The sequence below is a fragment of the Gavialis gangeticus genome, unplaced genomic scaffold, assembly GCF_001723915.1.
Source record: "Gavialis gangeticus isolate Ggan-Ray unplaced genomic scaffold, GavGan_comp1, whole genome shotgun sequence".
In the NCBI taxonomy this organism is placed as follows: Eukaryota; Metazoa; Chordata; order Crocodylia; family Gavialidae; genus Gavialis; species Gavialis gangeticus.
Window position 1 is genome coordinate 24,006,905 of NW_017729000.1, and position 18,505 is coordinate 24,025,409.

General features: G+C 47.9%; 1 protein-coding gene across 1 annotated transcript in view; it reads left to right on the top strand.

Moving 5' to 3' along the window:
• Positions 1-631: 631 nt before the first annotated feature.
• ABLIM3 (actin binding LIM protein family member 3) overlaps positions 632-18,505 on the top strand; it is a 117,353-nt gene continuing 99,479 nt past the window's right edge. Inside the window, exons 1-2 of the mRNA XM_019506433.1 lie at positions 632-784; positions 1,262-1,384. Coding sequence (XP_019361978.1) covers positions 1,372-1,384 — 13 coding nt within the window. The 5' untranslated portion in view covers positions 632-784; positions 1,262-1,371. The remainder of the gene's footprint in view (positions 785-1,261; positions 1,385-18,505) is intronic.

Below are 18,505 nucleotides of genomic sequence, written 5' to 3' on the forward strand. Positions count from 1 at the left end.
AATCAGGGCCAGCCCGTCCTATCCTGCAGAACCTGCGACCGCAGGGGGCCCTGCAGCCAAGGGGCCGTGCCCCGCTCGCCCCCCACCACCTGCGACACGTTTAAAGGGCTCAATGCAGGCAGGGAGCCCGTTTCTGGCCAAGCGAGGGAGAAGTTCCTGGCTCTGCTCCCACCGGCTCTGCGGAGGAAACCCAGGCATCCCCAGCACGTGCTGTCCCCACCCTGCACCCACCCACAGCACAGCCCACGTGTGTGCAGCCTGACCCCAGCTATTTTATTTCAGTGAGTTTATAACACATTTAACTGCAACTTTGATTTTTAATGGATCAGGGGCCCCCAAAACTATATGTTGCAGGGGGCCCAAAAAATTGTGGCCTGGCCCTGCTGAGTATTGGGTAGGACTCTGATGACAGGCAAAAGTGTGATAGGTGGGGGGAGGGGGTGAAAGGGAGGCCTGCTCCTGGTTACAGCAAGGATTTCGAGAACATACCGACTAGGGCAGAAGAATTGGGAAATGAACAGGCAGATACAGACTTTGTCTTCTCAATTTGCAAACTTGATGCATTGCATGTAACAAGCCCTGGCACATTTCAGCCAGCAGATGGCAGGCGGGACATCCCATTCTGCCAGCAGGATCAAGCCCAGCAAACCCTGCCCAATGGAGCTATTTCTCCCTTCTCTCCCTTTTCATCACAGTTCTCCTTCTCCAACCCAGCCCTGCCTTAATGAAACTCCTCCAGCTGCATCTGGAAGAGGCTCCTGCTGACAAACTTGCCTAAGAGGAGGTGAGCACTAGGTGGGGTTCATCCTGGGCACATTGTAGGATCAATAGCTAATGGGAACTGCGGGAAGAGGGAGTAGCTGCTTCTTTTGATAAGCAAGCTCTGTGCATGCACCCCCCCCCCCCAATTGCTGTGGTCCACACCCCCCTAGAGCTATAAGAAGAGCTTTAGCTGGAATTGGTCTGCATTGCATGACAGCCCTCTCCATAGGACTCAGCAGCCCTGAGCAGGAGTCAGTCATCTGCCTGGTCTGTGTGCTTCACACTGTGGATCTGTTGCTGGGAAGAGGAGAGAGAGAGAGAGAAGAACACCCTACCCTGGTTTATTGCTAGGCTCCCTGCTTCTTGCTTCTTCCTTCCCCCCCACCCTTGACCTTATTATTAAGAGCAAAGGCAGGAGCCTGAGGAGGCAGTAGAGTGGGATCAAGGAGACACCTTGGCATGAATTAGATGGCAATCACGGGGAAATATTCTTCTTAAGGAAAGAAGAGAAAACCCACTCCCATCGCAAGGAAGAAGGCAGAGAAGGAGGCTTTAAAGAGCAGGTTTGCTCTCTTTGTTGAATGAGAAGGACAGAGCAGGATCAGCAGCATGAGCACTAGCAGTAAGTACGGCTCTGCCTTTCCTTTGCTATGGGAACAGGGGCTTATTTTGCATGGGGTCGGCCTGGGAGGGAGAGGAAGGGAAATGTCACATCAGGGTGGACAAACCTAGTGGGCTAGATTTTTTCCTCTTCTTCCTTCTTGACAAGCCATGACTTCCTCAGTCCCTTTATTTTGTATGGAGAGATACACAGCTAGAACCACTAAGGGGCTAGATCCTTGTGTCACAGCTGTGCATGGAATGCATTGTCTTTCTGCAACATGGTTTAAAAGCTCTGTGCACACACATGCCTTCTGAGCTGTAGACTCAGTTGCTAGTGCCACCGCCTATGTACAGATAGAAATGGATATAATATAGCTAAGGGGAGGGCAGAGTTTGATAAGAATGGAGAGAGATGAGGGAATGATATAATCAAGCCTGGTGTGTGTGATACACAGAAGCAAGCATCCCCTCCCTGATCCAGGTTAGCAGGTATCTCTTTGTACGTGTGTCAGAGAGACATAGACAGCGACACACGCTACATATGAATTGCCAAATAAGCAGAGCAGAGCTAGTAAATGTGCTGCATAAGATCAGTACAGGCACCTACTGCCAGTCAGGATGGTGCCCTCCTTTGTGGTTCAGTTGCAGATTCTTGTGAGGTGAATTGGTGCCTTCAAGTTCCTCTCCATTTCTGTTCCATGTTGTTGTTGTTAGGATGTACCTCATTAGCGGGACTTTAGCCTTTTTCATTAAAAATGCCCCCAAATCTGTCGCCCACCTCAACAAATCAGCATTAGCCACCGACCAAGGATGTGTCTCCAGTGGCAACCTGGCTAGCGTGGGTTCCAAAGGTTTCACGCGTGGCGGAGAACTCCCATTCACAGACTGGAGCGTCCTGACTTCCATGCCCCATCCAGCACTGGTCATCTTGATATAAGGTGTTGGCTGTGGCTTTCAGGCAAAATGCAAGGCATAATTCCTTGGCCTGCTGCAGCCAACAGAACAGGTGATTCCAGATTTGTTGGGCTGTGTCATAGGCAAGTAAACTTTCCAGGTGCCCACCACATGAGCCACACCTGGTACGTGCATTGCCAACACACTATTGGGGTGGGAGGGGTGTATGGGGGGATGCTCTTATAGGAAACAATAAGGATCAAATCCTTCCTCATTCACTGGATGGATGGAGGATTACACTCCAGGGCTTTGCTGGAAAGAAACTCCAGGGCTGGTACACAAATGGCCTGGAGGGGCTGGGACTCTGCTTAGTGCCTGCTGGACTTGCGTGATCAGCTGAGAGCACAAAGGGCTTGATTCAAGCAGGGGAGAATGGGAAGGGATTTTGTCGTTAAAGGAGTCTTGACAAATACATAGCAATTCCTCCTGGTTATTTGCTTCCAGCTTTTAATAACCGGCTTGGGCGCTGATAATTACTGTTTGTAGAACCCGCTCTTCATAAATATCTGATTGCGCTGCTAAGCCCCCACGTGTGCAGAGGTGCCAGCCAAACCCAAATACGATAATTAGCACCTCAACTCTTTGTGAAAGCCATATAACACATGGGAGGCAAAGGCGGGGCAGCATGGCCAGTGGGTGAGAGCACAGAGACCTGGGATATACTTTGATCTTGCCACTGCCACCCTGTGTGACCTTGGGCACGTTATCCGCTATGTTTCTGGTTACCGTTTTCAGACTACAAAGCTGGGGACAAGGATATGTATTGACCTGTGTCAAGTGCTTGTGATCCTTGGATGAAAGGTACCATGTGCTGCTGGTATTGCTGTAATAGACATACAAGTATTACAGCAGTACTCTGATTCATAACAGTTTGAAAACTAACACTTGCTATTCATTTGCTATTTGCACCAAAGAGTTTGGTGCCCTTGGTGTGGGTAAAAAAGAGGGTGCTCCTTGCCTCTCTTTTTTTTTTTAGTGAATCTGTTACCATGGGTTTTATTATCATTCACTCTGGTAGCAGCCAGAAGTCACCACTGAGATCAGGTTGTCTTTGTACTTGCGCTAGGTGCTGTACAATCACAGAGTAAGAGACAGTCCGTGCCCCCACAGAGCTTACAGTGTAATATTGACCTTACAGCTAGGTATGGGACTGAAAGGCCTGGGGACATGCACAGGTCTATTAAACTGGTGTGTGCAAGGCTTGAGAAGATGGGGGCTTAGTTCAAAAGGCAGAGTTGGCTTCCCCTTTGATTTAGTTTAATAAGTAAGAGGAGAGGGCAGAAGAGGAGGCCATTCCTCTGGGTAGATTATTCCTATCTCACATACACCTGGAGGTGCATATGACTGAGTGCAAGGTGAGGGCTGTAATGCAGAAGACAATATTGCTCTTTAGGCTACGCTGTAAGCAGCCATGTGAATGCTCACCACGGCCAAAGAGTCCAAAGCCACACAACCTGCTGCAGGAGAGGCAGGAACCTTGTACCTTGCTGGGCCTTCCAGACTGTTTTAGTTTAACTCTGAAAGTGCTGCCCCACCATGACCCACCATGCTTCTGGCCATGACCATGGGAAAGGACCCCATCGACTAAACGCTGCCCATTCAGAGGGCTAAAGTTGTGCCATGCTTGGGACATCCCTGGAACAACCTCCAGCCACCTGCACACCAAATCCCAGCTACATGGCCTGGATTCAGTGGTTGTGGGGTGGGAGCAAGTGGGCACAATGTGCTTCCTGACAGCAGTCCTGAGCACCACCACAGAGAGGCCTCAGCACCACCTGTTAGCTGGAGAGAGGAGGGGCTGGTGAGGCGTGCTGCCTCTTGGGCCTCACTTACACATTTGGCCTTCAGTTCCCTTCAGCAGTGTTGCCAGAGGTGAAGGTGGCTCAGATGTGCTGGCACCCTGCTCCTGTGCTCATGTCCTGCTGGGAAGAACCAAAGTCTGGGAACCAAGCTGGTCCACTCACACAAGAAGCAGCTGTTGCCCATAACAGGGAACTGAACTTCCATGTGGTACAGAGCAAGGCAAAGCCTTTCCAGCCCAGGGCCTGTGAGATCAGGATGAGGCACCACATCAGGGTCTTTCCTTTGGCAAGACAGAGTAAGGATGCAGATCAGGAGACAGCAGGTCAGAACCGTAGCTGATTCAACTTGTGGCAGTGAAAGCAGCTGAGGATTTGGCCCAGAGAATCCCATTCATTCCTGTGCTGTGCTGTACAATGACATTGAGATCCTACCTGACACTGACAGGAGGCAGGAAATTCGGAGTCCAGGGCAGTCATCCTGTTGGGTCTGACTAATGTAGAGGTCTCCAGGAGGTCAGCACAGGGTGTTCTGTGCTCTGTGCCTGCCTTTGGCCTTAGCCTTCTCCGTGCATCGCCTTGCTTAGCTCATGGAATCGCACATGGGCTTCTCAAAATCGTGGGTAATCATGGGGTGTAGCCCTCAAAGGGCACTTCTGGGGCAATGAGTCCAGGCCTCTGCATTCTCAGGCAACCTGCAAATCTTCACATGCCACTAATATCCAAAACACCAAGAACACCCCACGACATGCCATAGGGAAAAGGGGGAATTTGCTGAATGAAGCCTGTTTTAAGAGGCACCGTATGTGCCGCCCTCCACTGCCGCCACAGGCAAGAGATTCAAGAGATGCAGGGATTTGAGCTAAGAGGATGCTGTGGCATGGGGAAAAAAGGGTCCTTGTCTGTTTTGGCAGGCTGGGTTCACAAGGAAAGTTCAGAGGACCAGAGCAAGGACTGCAGGCTAGATACTTATATTTGTTAAGCTATTTATGCCTCTCCCTATGTTAGCACTGCTAATTGGTTATAAATGGATTCATAAGGTTATAAATAGGTACGTCAGTGCCTCTCTGTGTTCCTACTGAAGCTGGATCCTTTGATGCAAACCCTTGCCAAAAAGGACATGCTGTGTACCAGTTCTAAAATTTCTCCAACTAGAGATACTGATTAGCCATGCTTCCTCCTGGGGCTATGTATGTGGAAAGGAGCCACTGCTCACCCCTGTATATAGCCACACTGCAAATGAAGCAGTGATTGCATCCATAGTTTTTCCACTTGCTGTAAGGATTCTTACTTGGAGTAAGGGCTGAAGTTGTCCAGCTGTCCAGGGGAGTTTAGATGCATGGCTTCTGTTGAAATTCATGGAAGTTGTGTATCCTGTTCCTTAAGGCAGCATAGAAAATAGGAACTGGATTTTAGCATTTCAAGAAGAATGTGGTTGAGTTAAAATTCTTATAATCTCTTTCTGGACAGCTCTCAGGGAGTGAGACTAAATCCCATCCCAGGGGACCACTGAACATTTTGCTATTTACTTCAGTGGGCACAGGTTTTGGCCCTTCCATCTTGTCAGGGATTCCTCATCAGCAGTGAAGCCCTGTTTTCATAGCTCTGTGCTATATCCCCCAAGGCCATTGAAGAGTCCCAGGTGAGTTTTCTTGGTCTTGTGGAGATAGTGGCCTTGGAATGATGGAAAAAAACAGCATTATGAGATGAAAATCTTGCAATATCTTGCTCCAGATAATTATTGGCAATTACAGATTCCTATTTTGTCAGCTCTAACACAAGCCATTAGTTCATTACAACACATCATTGTAAGTTGCCCTCATTTTGAATAGAGACACAAGCGTAGGGTGACCATACATCCTGGTTTGGCTGGGACAGTCCTGGATTTCATAGGCTGTCTCGACCAGCTGGTGAAAAAGAAACCAAAGTCCCAGATTGGCGCCACTCTGCCCACACTGCCTGGCCTGGCTCCTCCTGAGCAGTGGCTGGAGGTGGGGGCAGGCTTGCCTGGGCATCACTCCTGCCTGGGACAGGGATTGGGGGGGGCAGTGTCCCAGATTTCTTGAAAATAATATGATCACCCTACAGGAGTGATAATCCTCCCAGAGAAGAGTAAATCCAAGCCAGGGCCAGTGGTGCATATGAAAACCATTTCACCTTACTCTGAACCTGGACAGCAGGAGTGAAGGAACAGTCGGTGCTTCAGAGGTTAGAACAGAGATCCAGGAGGGACTAATCCAGGCTAAGCCACTGACTCACAGCAGACCTTCAGTAAGTCTCTCAGTCTTGTTTTGTCTCAGCTCACTGAGCTGAGAGAGAGCATTTCGGAAGCAGGGACCTCACAGAAAACCAGACCCTGCCTCTAATTCAGAAGAAACCAAATTGCCACCTCCTTTTTTTTTTCTCCAGACACAATGGGGCTTATTACCTATATCGCACAAAGCAGCATGTCTGTGTGCCATGCAGAAAGGGGATGCCTTTTAAAGGGCTTTGCAGTGGTGGCTGAAAATCTCCCTCAAACCACCTGTCATGCCCTGCTCTGCCTGTAAAATATCAGCTCAGACCTTCTGCTAGCCGAGCTGTCTGTCTCATGAAGTCTCGGAAAGAGACGTTAGGAAGAGCTGATTGTTGAATGACTGGGGAAGTACTAGATAGTGACAAGAACATTGTATGGCAAGTACCTCATAGGAACAAGACAACTGCATGGTTATTTTTGTCTTTGAAATCAGAATCCCAGTTATGCGGTGATCCACTAAGTACAATTATGCCATAATGTCCAAGGCAGTGACAAGGTGTCTACCAGCAAACTCTATGAAGTCCCCATGCAGTTAAAGAGGAGTCACATAGTGCTGTATGACCCTGGGCGTTCCAGCCTTGCCTTACAGAAGAGACATAGGGGGACACTCACTGTCCCTCTTCCTGCTCACCCATTCAAGTAGGGTGGTGCCTACTTAGGACTCGCTTATGAGAGCAGAAAGCCTTTGAAAATGTGTGAGGTCTCTGTCCTTTGAAGAGGCTCCACATCTTGCAGACAGGGCGCCAGTCATCAGGGTCACGATAAACTAAGTTCTGCACCTGTCCACAGTCATTCAACTGGGCGCCAGCTGTTTCAATGCAGACCGTTCATGGTCGACATCTGTCAGCATTTCATTTTGCCCTGTGATGATTTGCCCTTGCATCATCCATTGCATATTCAGGGATCCTTTGTAGCCTCCAGCTCTGCAACATGCATGGAGCACACTGGGAGCTAAACCATTCCACATGGGGCATGCCTAGCAAGGTGAGACGATGTCTGGCAGAACAACGATGCCACCATAGAGCCTTAGCACTGTGATAGATTCCATCCCATCATAGGTTTATTGAACATGGCCCCAAGTTCTTCACTGCCTGCCCTGATGAGCTCTCAAGAGGTGCTAGAAGAGTGATACAGACTCTTCAGACATATCCTACAGTAGATGTTTTAGTTACAGGCTCACCCCTAAGCTGGACATTTCTTTCTCCTGTGGGTTAACATAGAAAAGTTTCATAGACAGAGGGATGAGCTGTAAGGAGGCCTATAGTGGCAGATTGTTTGAGGTGTCTTGCTACACCTCTATAGGCAGGAGTTTCAAGTCCTGCTCTAGATCCGTAGTAAAGGTTGCCCCCAGTTGGCCCAGCTGTAAATGGGCACCTGGTCACTCAGGATGGGAATCAAAGGTGGTCAGATGTGATGCTGACCACACTGTTCCCTTGTTTGCTGTTGACTACAGAAACTTACCCATACTAGTCGCTAGGCTCAGGTGGACTTTTGATCTTTTGTTGATGAGTCAAAGGGAGATGGGAACTTCAGGTGTGACATGGGTGACGGCCTGAAGATGGAGATGGAAGACTCCAAAGGAGAGATTAAATAGAGAGGTATGAGTTGATCGCAAGCAGGAAGAAAGGAATATCCTGGGAAAGAAAAGCACAGATAGGGACAAAGATATATAGGGCCTTGGAAGTGAATGACAGCTACCTTCAAGATGTTTGTCTCTTGTCATCAACAAAGTATCTGGTATCCAAACACTCACTGAGAGCACTCAGTGGAGTAGCAGTATTGCGAGGCTTGTGTAGTTCACAGAGCTCTCCATTGACACATGCTTCCCTTTAACATGTAAGCAAACTCCCTCATCGTAGACTTCCTGTAGCATGTTACCTCCTTGCTCTTTCTAGTGCATGTTGGGAAAGAGATGTCATTGGCTTCTTTTCACGTCACGTGGTGCCAAACCAGCAGATTTTGATCCTAGTCAGCTGCTGTCTTCTAGAGGTTGTGTGCAGATTTCCATCCCATAATGTGTCACTAGACTTCTTATGAGCTGCCTTCCAAACCATCTTGCATGGCAACATACCTCTTTGAGGGCAGAAAACACAAGCCGCCCAAACCAGCCCTGAGGCCTGATGAAAAGCAGGCTGTAAAGTCAGTCACAGCAATTGAATTTTTTCAAGTGCCCAACATGCTCTTGCACAATAAATGACAAGTTTCCTAATGATAAAACTACGATCAGGTTAGCCAGATAATTATATTTGTGATGCCAGCAGGCTGGACTAATGATAGACTGTCCTGTTATCAGCAAGTAGACAGCATGGGGCTTGCCAGCGCTCTCTCCAGCAAAGAAGACAAGCCCACCAAGTTCCTGCCAGACCCCACAGTCCTATCATGATGGAGCCATAATGAAGTGCCTGGAACATCTAATTAGATATTTTTAGACTAACTAAATCAGCGCCTTTCCATTGAGAGCACTGCAGTACCTCACGAGAGCATCTGGGAGACAGTGAAGCTGACAGAGCAGCTTGACAGGAGTGTGATGGGGAAGATGGGGTGCACTGCAAGAGTAGGTTCAAACAATAAGTGCCTCAGCACTGGGGGAGGCAGAGTCCAACTGGAAATCTGGCATATTAATGCTTCTTCCTCACACCGTGGGCAAGTTACAGAAAGGCAAAAAAAAGGCATGACTGGAAAGGAGGAAGCTTCAGCAAAGGAGGGGGTAAAAATGTGGTGAACAGCGCCAGGCAAGCCAGCTTGTCTCCATCCACCTGCTCTGAATCTCTTTGTTGGGTTCTGAGCTACCTTCCCCTCTGCCTTTTGTGCTCACCATTGATCTCTAGAAATCCTGAGAGCTTCTGAGTGCTGTGACTCATATCCCAGATGGATGTGCCTTGCTCTCTACACCAGGGCTGTCTGAAGAATAGCAGTATAAAACCAATCACGTGTGTCGGCCAGTTGAGGCCCTGGAGTCCATTGTGACCCTTGATGATGTTGTAGCTTCTCAGCAGGTCATAGTTAATGGAGATATTTTCTTTGTGTGGTCTTGGTCCCTTAAACACTTCAGTATCAGCCATCCTACTGTGCACCCTGAGCTGAAAGTGTTGTGCAGCAGAAAGGCCTACTTTCTTTGTCATTAGGGGCCGCCGATTCAAAACAAAGAATGACCTGTAACTTGTGTACTAGCTGATGTCCTTATCTCCCTTTCCTTTTTTCCCTGTCTTTCCTCTAACCCCTTTCCTTTTTTTCCTGTTTTTCCTCTGCCCCTTTTTATATTCTCGGTGTTTTACTCTTCGTCCAGTTTGCAAGGTTCATTCTTTTTACTAAAGGGATCCAAATGGGGCTACTCTATGAGCCATGATGGAAAAGTCCCATTCTGTGAAGAGCTTACAGTCTAAGTATGAGGCAGGACAAAGGCCAGGCCAGGTCCTTCCAAAGTATATGGTCCTCTAGAGACAGAGCTGGCCTTAGGGAAAGTGGCGCCCTGGGCAAAGCTGTATTTTGGCATGTGCCCCTCTCCCCTCCCAAGTCAGTAGTGCTGCTGCAGGCAGAGGCAGGTGGGCAGGGACACGGGGTGCAATCCAGCAAGGAGGTGGAGCCGCCTATCGGCTGGGGTGGGATGGGGTGGGGCAGGGAGAGAGCGCTGCTGTGTGCATGCATGCATATGTGTGTGTCTGCACTTATGTGTATGCATGTGGTGCCTCCCTGACCATGGTGCCCTGGGCAGTTGCCCATTTCGCCCACCCCTAAGGCCAGCTCTGCCCTATACTCCACAGTGAACAACAGACCTATATTATACGTACTAGCTATATCCCCAACTGGGAAAGAGGCATTCATGGTGCTCTATGTATCCTTCCTCTCTGTGCTGCACCTGCCACCCCTTAGGATTTTACAGTTCTTTGAAATTGTCTTTCTCTTGGGATGTGTCTTGATGTAGGGATGTAGGCCAATTTGATGAAGGCTTTGTGAGGTGTCTACAGACAGAGTACAAGTCCAAGAGTCTCCTGTGAATGAGAATAAACTTGAAAGTGGTTTTAAAACCAACTGGGTTGGTGGTGGTTTCTTTCCTTTAGTTAGAGGCATTTGTTGGAACATGTCAAGCTTCAAGGCTAGAATCCCCTGGCATCACAGCTGTTCTCAGTAAAGTGCAGATTCTCAGAAGAGAAGTTGGGGGAAGGGGAGGAGGGTGACAGACTGGGGAGAGGAGTGAGATTGAGTTTCAAGCCCTGGTCAAGGACTTTCCCATGCTGAAACCTTTAACAAGGTTAAAAAAGGAGAACGACAGAGAGGGAAGTGTGCATGAAACTCATCTCTATCCTTTTTCCTAAAAGTCAGAATGCTTCTACCCAACTGTGATTGCAATTCAGGGTTCATTATAAATCTGAAGGAAAGTATAGGGTAGGTGGATGCATCATCTAAGAAGGGTGGATTTGCTAATGAAAAGCTTTTCCTTCCCCGTGACCCAAGTGAATGGAACTCTGCCCACCAAACAGGTGGGTGGCTCCAGAGTTACTTGTCTGTCACCAATGGCCAGCCCATTGTATGCCATTCTGAATCATAAAATAGCTGTAATAATTGTCCAACCAAGTTGGCCATCACTGTGGCTAATAGTGGAGGTCTTCTGAAGATCCAGTAGTTTTTCTTTGCCTTTGTTGTGGGCTATTAAGTGACAAACAGACTGTTTTAAATTCTGAATAGCAGCTGATAGCTAGGGGGTGACATCTTGGAAACTGGGGAGAGCTCAGTTGGGGTACAGCATGGCTGCTGTGCCGTGGCCATCGCTGCCTGGAAGGCAGGGGCCCGGGTGAAGCAAGCAGAGGCCTAGTGTTAGGAGACAGGACTTCCCTTTATGCAATCCCAACTAAATGAGCAGTCACATGCAGTCATCAGGAGGTCCCATGGCCCATCCTGACTCAGCAACAGGGCTCAGCCACAACATCCAAATGATTTGTGGGAAAGTCAGAGCAAAGATCTCTCCCCAGAGCTCCGTGATCATGGTGAAGAATGATGTGGCCAAACTGTTCTTCAGCAGCAGCTGAGTCTGCATTGTCCTGACAGGCTCTGAGCCATGGGTTTATGATAGGCTTTGTTTGGCGCTCTCTCGAACTGAGCTCTCTGAGAGTCATTTTCACACCTACCCACACACCTACTCCCACATCCTCTCTCACACATACACAGACTACTACTCCCAGGTGAGTGGCTGAGCTATTACTCGGCTCCTTTCCAAAAAAGCAGACAGTCAGACTCTGAGACATGCTTCTAGTCCCTACTGCTCTTGGAGAGTCTGCTAGTCAGAATATTTAGTAAGCAATTTACAACTTAATGACCCATGGTAGAGACAGAGAACAACTCTCTGAGACAGAGAGACAAAAACTCTGTGAGAGCCAGCAGCCACTGTGCATATGGACCAGTAAGCATTCACTGTCCCAAAGCTGCTTAGGCTCTGAGTGTGCTAGTGTGGGTAGAGCAGGCATCTGGCCTTCTTGGAAAGGAGACCTCTTGTTTAGGGCTTAGGCTTTCCAATTCCATTTCTTTCATGGTGAATCACCAAACTCATAGATTTATTGAGATGAGGCCAAGAGCGCCCCGCATACCGTATTTTCTTGCATACAACATGCCCCAAAATAAAATACACACTTTGTTTTTGAAATGAATGAAGGAAAAAAAAAAACCTTTCTTCCTGGTAAGTAACTGATCAGCAGCAACTAGGGAGCCAAGCCTGCTCGTTGTTCTGCTCTCTGCGAGTCCCAAGCAGATTTTACTTCATTTTTGCCTAGTAAGGCAGAAATGGCTCTTCCTGTATTTTTTGCATGCAATACACACTAAAATGTCCAAAAACTGAATTTTGAGGAAAGATGAATGGTGTATGCAAGAATTATGGTAGCTTGATCCCCTCCGTATCTCAGGCCATTAATTTTCATACCACTTGATGAAGCCCAATAATTTGTATTCAGCTAGGGCAGATCTTCCAATAAGGGCTCTAGTCTGGGCTAGAAGTAATCAGGAAATCAAGAATATACTGCCTCCCTAGTTAATTTGTTCCCGTGGTTAATTCCTCTCATTGTTAATCTAGCAGCTCTTGATACTCTGCTTCTGTCACAGAAGCTCCCTGCCTGCCCGTGCTCTGGGGCGCAGGTTAATCTCCCCTGCCCCTCGCTGCAGTGCTCCCTACAACGTATGGCAGTGTCTGAACAGTCTGATCTGCTCCAGCTTTTCTCTCTCTCTCCTGATTTCACAGCAGAGCCCTTAGAGTGACAGAGCGTGAGCGTCCTACTACATTGTTTATGCACTACACCGCTTCTCTCTCCTGCCTTACACACAACGAACATCACAGCAAACTCCTCCCCTTTCTCCCTGTCTAAATTCCCCATGCTGCGCACTGTCCCACTCAGCGTGTGGGCGGGCAGGAGAGTGGGGTTATCCTTTCATATTTCATTACACTACTATTGATCAGCCACAGTGTCTTCTGTACCAGATCCAACTCTTCAGGGGATGAAGAAGGTAAGGCAAGGTAAGCTGAGTTCTCTTTAGCCTCTTAGGTGCCATAAATATCCATGTGTGACGTGATCTGGTCAGGGCTCTTCTCAAATGGTGCTCTTCTTTCCAGACACACCGAGCTTTTGATCATTCGATTGGATGGAAAAGAACTGCAGGTCCTGACTGTGACACTAAAAGTGTCATTACATTAGCACGCTGTGGGGCACCTATCGGGTTATGCATAGTGTAATCCCATCCAGGAACAGCTGAGGCAGGCTTCCTGCTGCTAGGTTAGTGTGCAAACATATAGCTAGCAAAAGGAGCCAGATGGCCTGCAACAGGGAGCCTTTTGCCACTGGTAGAAGAAGGCTTTATCAGCATTCCATTAGCTTTAGCCATCAAGGGCTAGAAAATGTCACACGGAGGGGCTCTTTCTTTGTCATGCATGTCCGTTCCAAGGCCACAGCCTTTTCCTGATCAGTCACTGAGTGGCTCCATTATTGGCAAAATGGCTGCTTTGCTCTTGAATCACAGATGTAGAGTGAAACTCAGAGGACTAATGGCCCTGATGAGATGCTTGCATAGTCACTGAAGGGTGTCTCAGTCTCCTCCTAGGTTCAGTTTATTTGGGGAAGGCATAGCCACAATCCAGCATTGACCTGTGTTCTTGCTTCTTCTCATGAAATGCTGAATGCAAGCTTCCTCCTCAGATATCTGACTCTGACTTGCTTGTCTCTCATTATCTGCATTGTCCCATTCCTGGCTCCTCAACGCTCATTTCTAGAATAGCATCCTTGAAATGGGCTTTCTTGGCATTCTGTTCTTCTTGCTGTGGTACCCGCTGAGCAGCGGTCCGTTTAAGAAGAAACAACTTAAAAAAACTCAGATCACCTCTGTTCTACTGGCAGAAGTTTCTCGAGGTCTCTAAAAATATTTAGCTCTGCCCATGGTGGAGGTAGAAGGTTTCATACCACACTGAAAAATCTCCTGCCTCCCCTTGTGCTGCAGTTCCCCCAGGTGGGGAATGTGAACTGTTTTACGGCTTTTGGGCGTATGGCAAAAGCCAAAAAGTGCACCACATGATCTCAGTAATGACAGCACTGATGTGTTTCTGTTTACTACCCAAGGGAACAGCAGGTGTCTGGCCAAAAAACGTACTGGGACCAGGATGGACAGAGCGGCCTCCTTATTACATTGTATAATGCACAGTATAGAAGCTAAGAACACAAATCTAAGTGTAGCCAGATCCCTCTGCTCCATTGCCTTCTATAGGATAGTAGGATAAAACCTAGAAACTGTTTCTAGTGGTCTCCAAACACCCCTTGCTTATGGGGATGCACCAAACTTTAACCAACTGTGTGTGACTTGCATATGTTGTGAAGGCCCTCCAAAATCTGTCCGGGGAAGCAGAAAGAAAGGGAGACTTCTAGTTTGTACCAGGTCCTGCTCAGTGTGGTATGGGGGTGTGTGAAAGCCTCTGGCCACAGAGAACTAGTTACTGTGAATCCTGAAAAGGAACTAGTGAAGACTTTGGCCTATTGGATGACTTAGGCAGTGGCTTGGCTTCTCAGGCAGAGTACTTGCCTGGGAATGCTGTGTCCCACCTCTCTCTGTCAGCTTGCTAACTAGCCATCCCCCCGCCTACCTACGGGTCCTGCTGGGCTAGATGTAAAATACTTCCCATCCCTAAGGATGTTATCAGTCAAAAGCTTTTATGACCTTTTAAAAATAGCTAACAGTGAGGAAGGAGATAAGATGGGTGGGTGGGTTTCCTAATAAGGAAAGAAGGGGAAACTGAGCCAGTGGGGTAATGGAAAGATTCCCGTGAAAGGCACGTGAATGATTACAGGGGTAGGGAAGGAGAGATGTAATCATACCATGCTGCTAAGCCACATGCCCTTGGATGACTAGGAATCCTATAAAGAGCCGGGATGTGATATGTGCAAGCTGAGCATGTCCCAGAGAGGCATGAAGTCAGAGCTAGGCCACACTGCTTCTGCTACAATATCTCTCTGTTCTTAAGAGGTAAGTAGCCATATAAAATATCCAGCTGAAACTCATCCGGATTCTTTTTCTATGGTGTCCTTTTTGTGACTATCACTCCTTCAGCCTCGAAGGGAAGGTCCAAGCGAATGCAGGAGAATCTATTTCTACTTATCCCATGTCCAGCATAGAGACCCACTTCCTGGCTCACTATTGACCATGAAGCAGATGGCCTCCAAAAAGAGCTGCACAGTCCCTCTACAGATGTGGCCCTCCACTCAAATGGGTCACAACTACTTGTACAGGAGGCACAGGTGCTAGAAGTAAAAGCCTCCACAGTGTGACCAAAATGGAAGCTGCATCTTGCGTAGTAAATTTCCAGGTATGGGCTGCTGTCTGCCAGGGTGCACTGCCCAGAGCTGCAGGGCTCTGCTGATTTGGGCCCTTTCCGCTGCCGTGGAAATTCCTGTGTCATGGCCTCAAAGGAGCTGGGTGTGAAAGCACACACATGACAGACCAATGGAGTGCTGTTGCCCATCCCAGGAGGGTTCATCTCCATCCATCAGGCAAGATCTTCTTGGTCCAAGTCTGCCTCAGTGGAACATCCTGTCTGGTACCAGCACGGGAGTTTCGGAGCTGATTCCAGCAACTGTCACTGACTGCCTGTGGTTCTGGCAGTCTCCACCACCAGCAATGCTGATGGAAGGACACACAGAGCATTTCCACTAAATGCTAATGGGTTTGGCTCTGATTTTGCCTGGCAGCCAAGGGATTTGGACATGCTGCGCTTTCAGATCTCTTAGGCAAGCTGGAAAATCTCTGAATCCTGTAGGTGACTTCCCTGTAACACAAAGATCCAAAATGTGGGGCCAGATTGAAACACACCCTCTTTCCCCTTCCTCCCCCCACTCATCCTAGCACCTTCAGCCTCCACTATTAATTGGACTCCAGGCATGAACATAGTGGCTGGCTGGGTGTAAGAGCACTTGTGACACAAAATTCCTGTAACAGCAGGTATGATGCAGTGTATTTAATGCCACAGGCATCATTGCCTATATGTGAGCTATAATCAGGCTGCCAATGAAATACTTGTCTGTCTCTCTCTTTTTTTTTTTTGGTGGTATCTTCCCCCTTCCAGGTGGTGAGCAATGACATGTATGAATGACCCCCTGAGCATATGGGAAGATCTGAGGCAATTTCTTCCAGGAAATGTGTATCAACCTGCACTGCAGCAGATGCAGGTGTCAGAGTTAATGACTGTTAACACACATTCAGAGCACCACCCTCTCAGGTGATCACACTGCCATTGATTCTTGCCTGCTGCTCTACATTTTCTGAACCATCAGAGCAAACATATAGGAAGTAGCAGTCATAAGATATTGCCAGAGGAATTCACCAGCCCAAAAATTCACTGGTGCTCTGCCATAGCTGGTGATGGAAAAAAGAGGATATTTTACTTGCCCATAAAAGAAAAATCTAGTGAAAGTAAATGAGAATAACTTAGCCTGATATCTTGCATGATTCAGTGGTAGATGTCTGTATTGTTGCATTTTCCAACCTTGCCTTTCCAAAGTCCCTCTATCATTGCTTCTCACCTCCCTGCTTGCACTACCAGCAATTAAAACTTCACAGAGCCACCTGCCAGTAGCCTGGCTCACTTAACCATATTTTATACAGGGTGTTGGGAGGCATTTTCAGCCTTTTCTCACTACTGGGAACAGCAGTGAGATCATTGCTAACAAGATTTTTCTGTCAAACTTGCCAACCTGTCAAATACAGGTCATTGCTCCCATGCTCACTTTTTATTTCCTTTTGCATCCGTTTAGGCCAGTAATTGGAAAACATGGAACCTGAACTGAAAAAGGACTAATGCTGCCTAGCTGACTACAGGAGAATGGGAGAATTGGGTGTAATGTGTGCATTCAGTTCCTTGTTCTAGCCTCACTTGCAAAAGAATGGTGGTCATTTGTATGCCATTTTGCAGAATACTTCAGCTCCAGCTCCCAGTTCATCACTTAGGCAGGGGTCTGAAAACCTACTTTGACTTTACTTATGTATCCTCTGAGGTCTCTTCTGCAGCGTTTCTTGCCAAAGAACTTGCTCCCTCACTACAATCTCTGTACCCTGGTGAGTGGGGCAGCGGTCCTTGCAACCAACATCATGTCCTGTTGCTGAGTCTACTGGTTTCTGACATCTTTGATTAACTTTTCAAATGCAGTTAAAGGTGCTGCTGTGTCTGAGGGGCCTGATAGAGCTCTCTGGGCAGTGATATGAAGGGAGGACTTAGGGTCACAGCTCCAGCTGTCAAGACAACTATTTGCTCCAATTAATGGCTTGCTAATTAATGGAGCTCAGGCCAAAAGGCACAGTTAAATGACATCAGCCATGAAGTATAGTACCAGGCAATGGTGGATCTTTCTGGATCAGAGTGTATGTGTGAGAGGAGAATCTTAGTTTGTGCATGGTTTAAGCCAGTCACACAATCCTTCCTCTTTATCTTACCTGGCTTTCCTTGTTTTGCACCCTTCTCCTGATGCCTTGTGCTGTTGCTGTTCTCTTATTTGTGAAACATCCTGTATGGACCTTGTGGGGCTTGTTCTATTCATACTGTCCATGAATGGGAACCTCTGCCCCTACACAGAGAGAAATTACTGTCTAGCTTGTGCAACATGCTGATATGAGAACCCTTCCCATGCTCCCCACAGTACCCATAACTGGAGTTTCTCTCCTTTGCCCTTTGCAGGTAGGTAATAAAATAAATGCTAATGAGCGTGAATTAATCAGCTGCTCCCCTGAATTCTAGGCTGGGCAGTCTCCTCCCCCCTTCTTTGGTTCTGTAGCACAAAAGTATCTGATTAATGAAAAAAAATCGTTTCCTGGGAATCCAATTTAAACCCAAAACTAGATCAGCCAACCAGTGTTGGTGTCCTCTTCATTCTTTTCCCTGAAGAGGTTCTTGTTCTCTAGAAAATGCCCTTTCAGCCTGGCCAGCTGACCACACGTTAATCATTGCTAATGAGGGAACGGAAGACTCCGCTCCCAGAATCAATTGGGGACAGTATGTCACTTCCACTGGAGACGAGCACCACTCAGAGGATTCATTCTGGCTTTGGGGAGGGGAAGGGGAGCTCTGACCTCAGAGCTTACTCTTTTAGCTGCTGGGTTGGATTTGTTATTGGAGAATCCCTCTATTCTTGTGTCTACTGTACTCTGAGCCTATGCTTAGCTTTCCCTGCCATGCAGAGAGTGTAGAGTGTTAAGAGGATCTCCAGTGCTTACTGTACAGAGATGGATTGATTACGTATGTACTCCAAAGAGATGGGGGGTGGGAATAAAACCCCTGTAGCTCATTTAGCTCTCTGGAGCTGGCCCCTGCGATCAGAAGCACGAGGCTGTTGCTGCATGACAGCTGAGCTTGGCCGTGGTCCTTGGCATTCCACCCAAGGGCCCAACTGGGTAATGTTTTCCCCTGATGGTGATGAAAGGCAGTGAGGGCATTTAACAGCAGACAGAAATGTCTCTGTGCCTGCCACTTCCACACTGACAAGCCCTCTCCTTTGAAGTCAGACTTCTGGGCGTGTGCAGAAGCCAAGGAGAAAGAGAGAGAGAGTGGGAAGGAGGGGGAGAGAGAATTACGTCTTTGCCT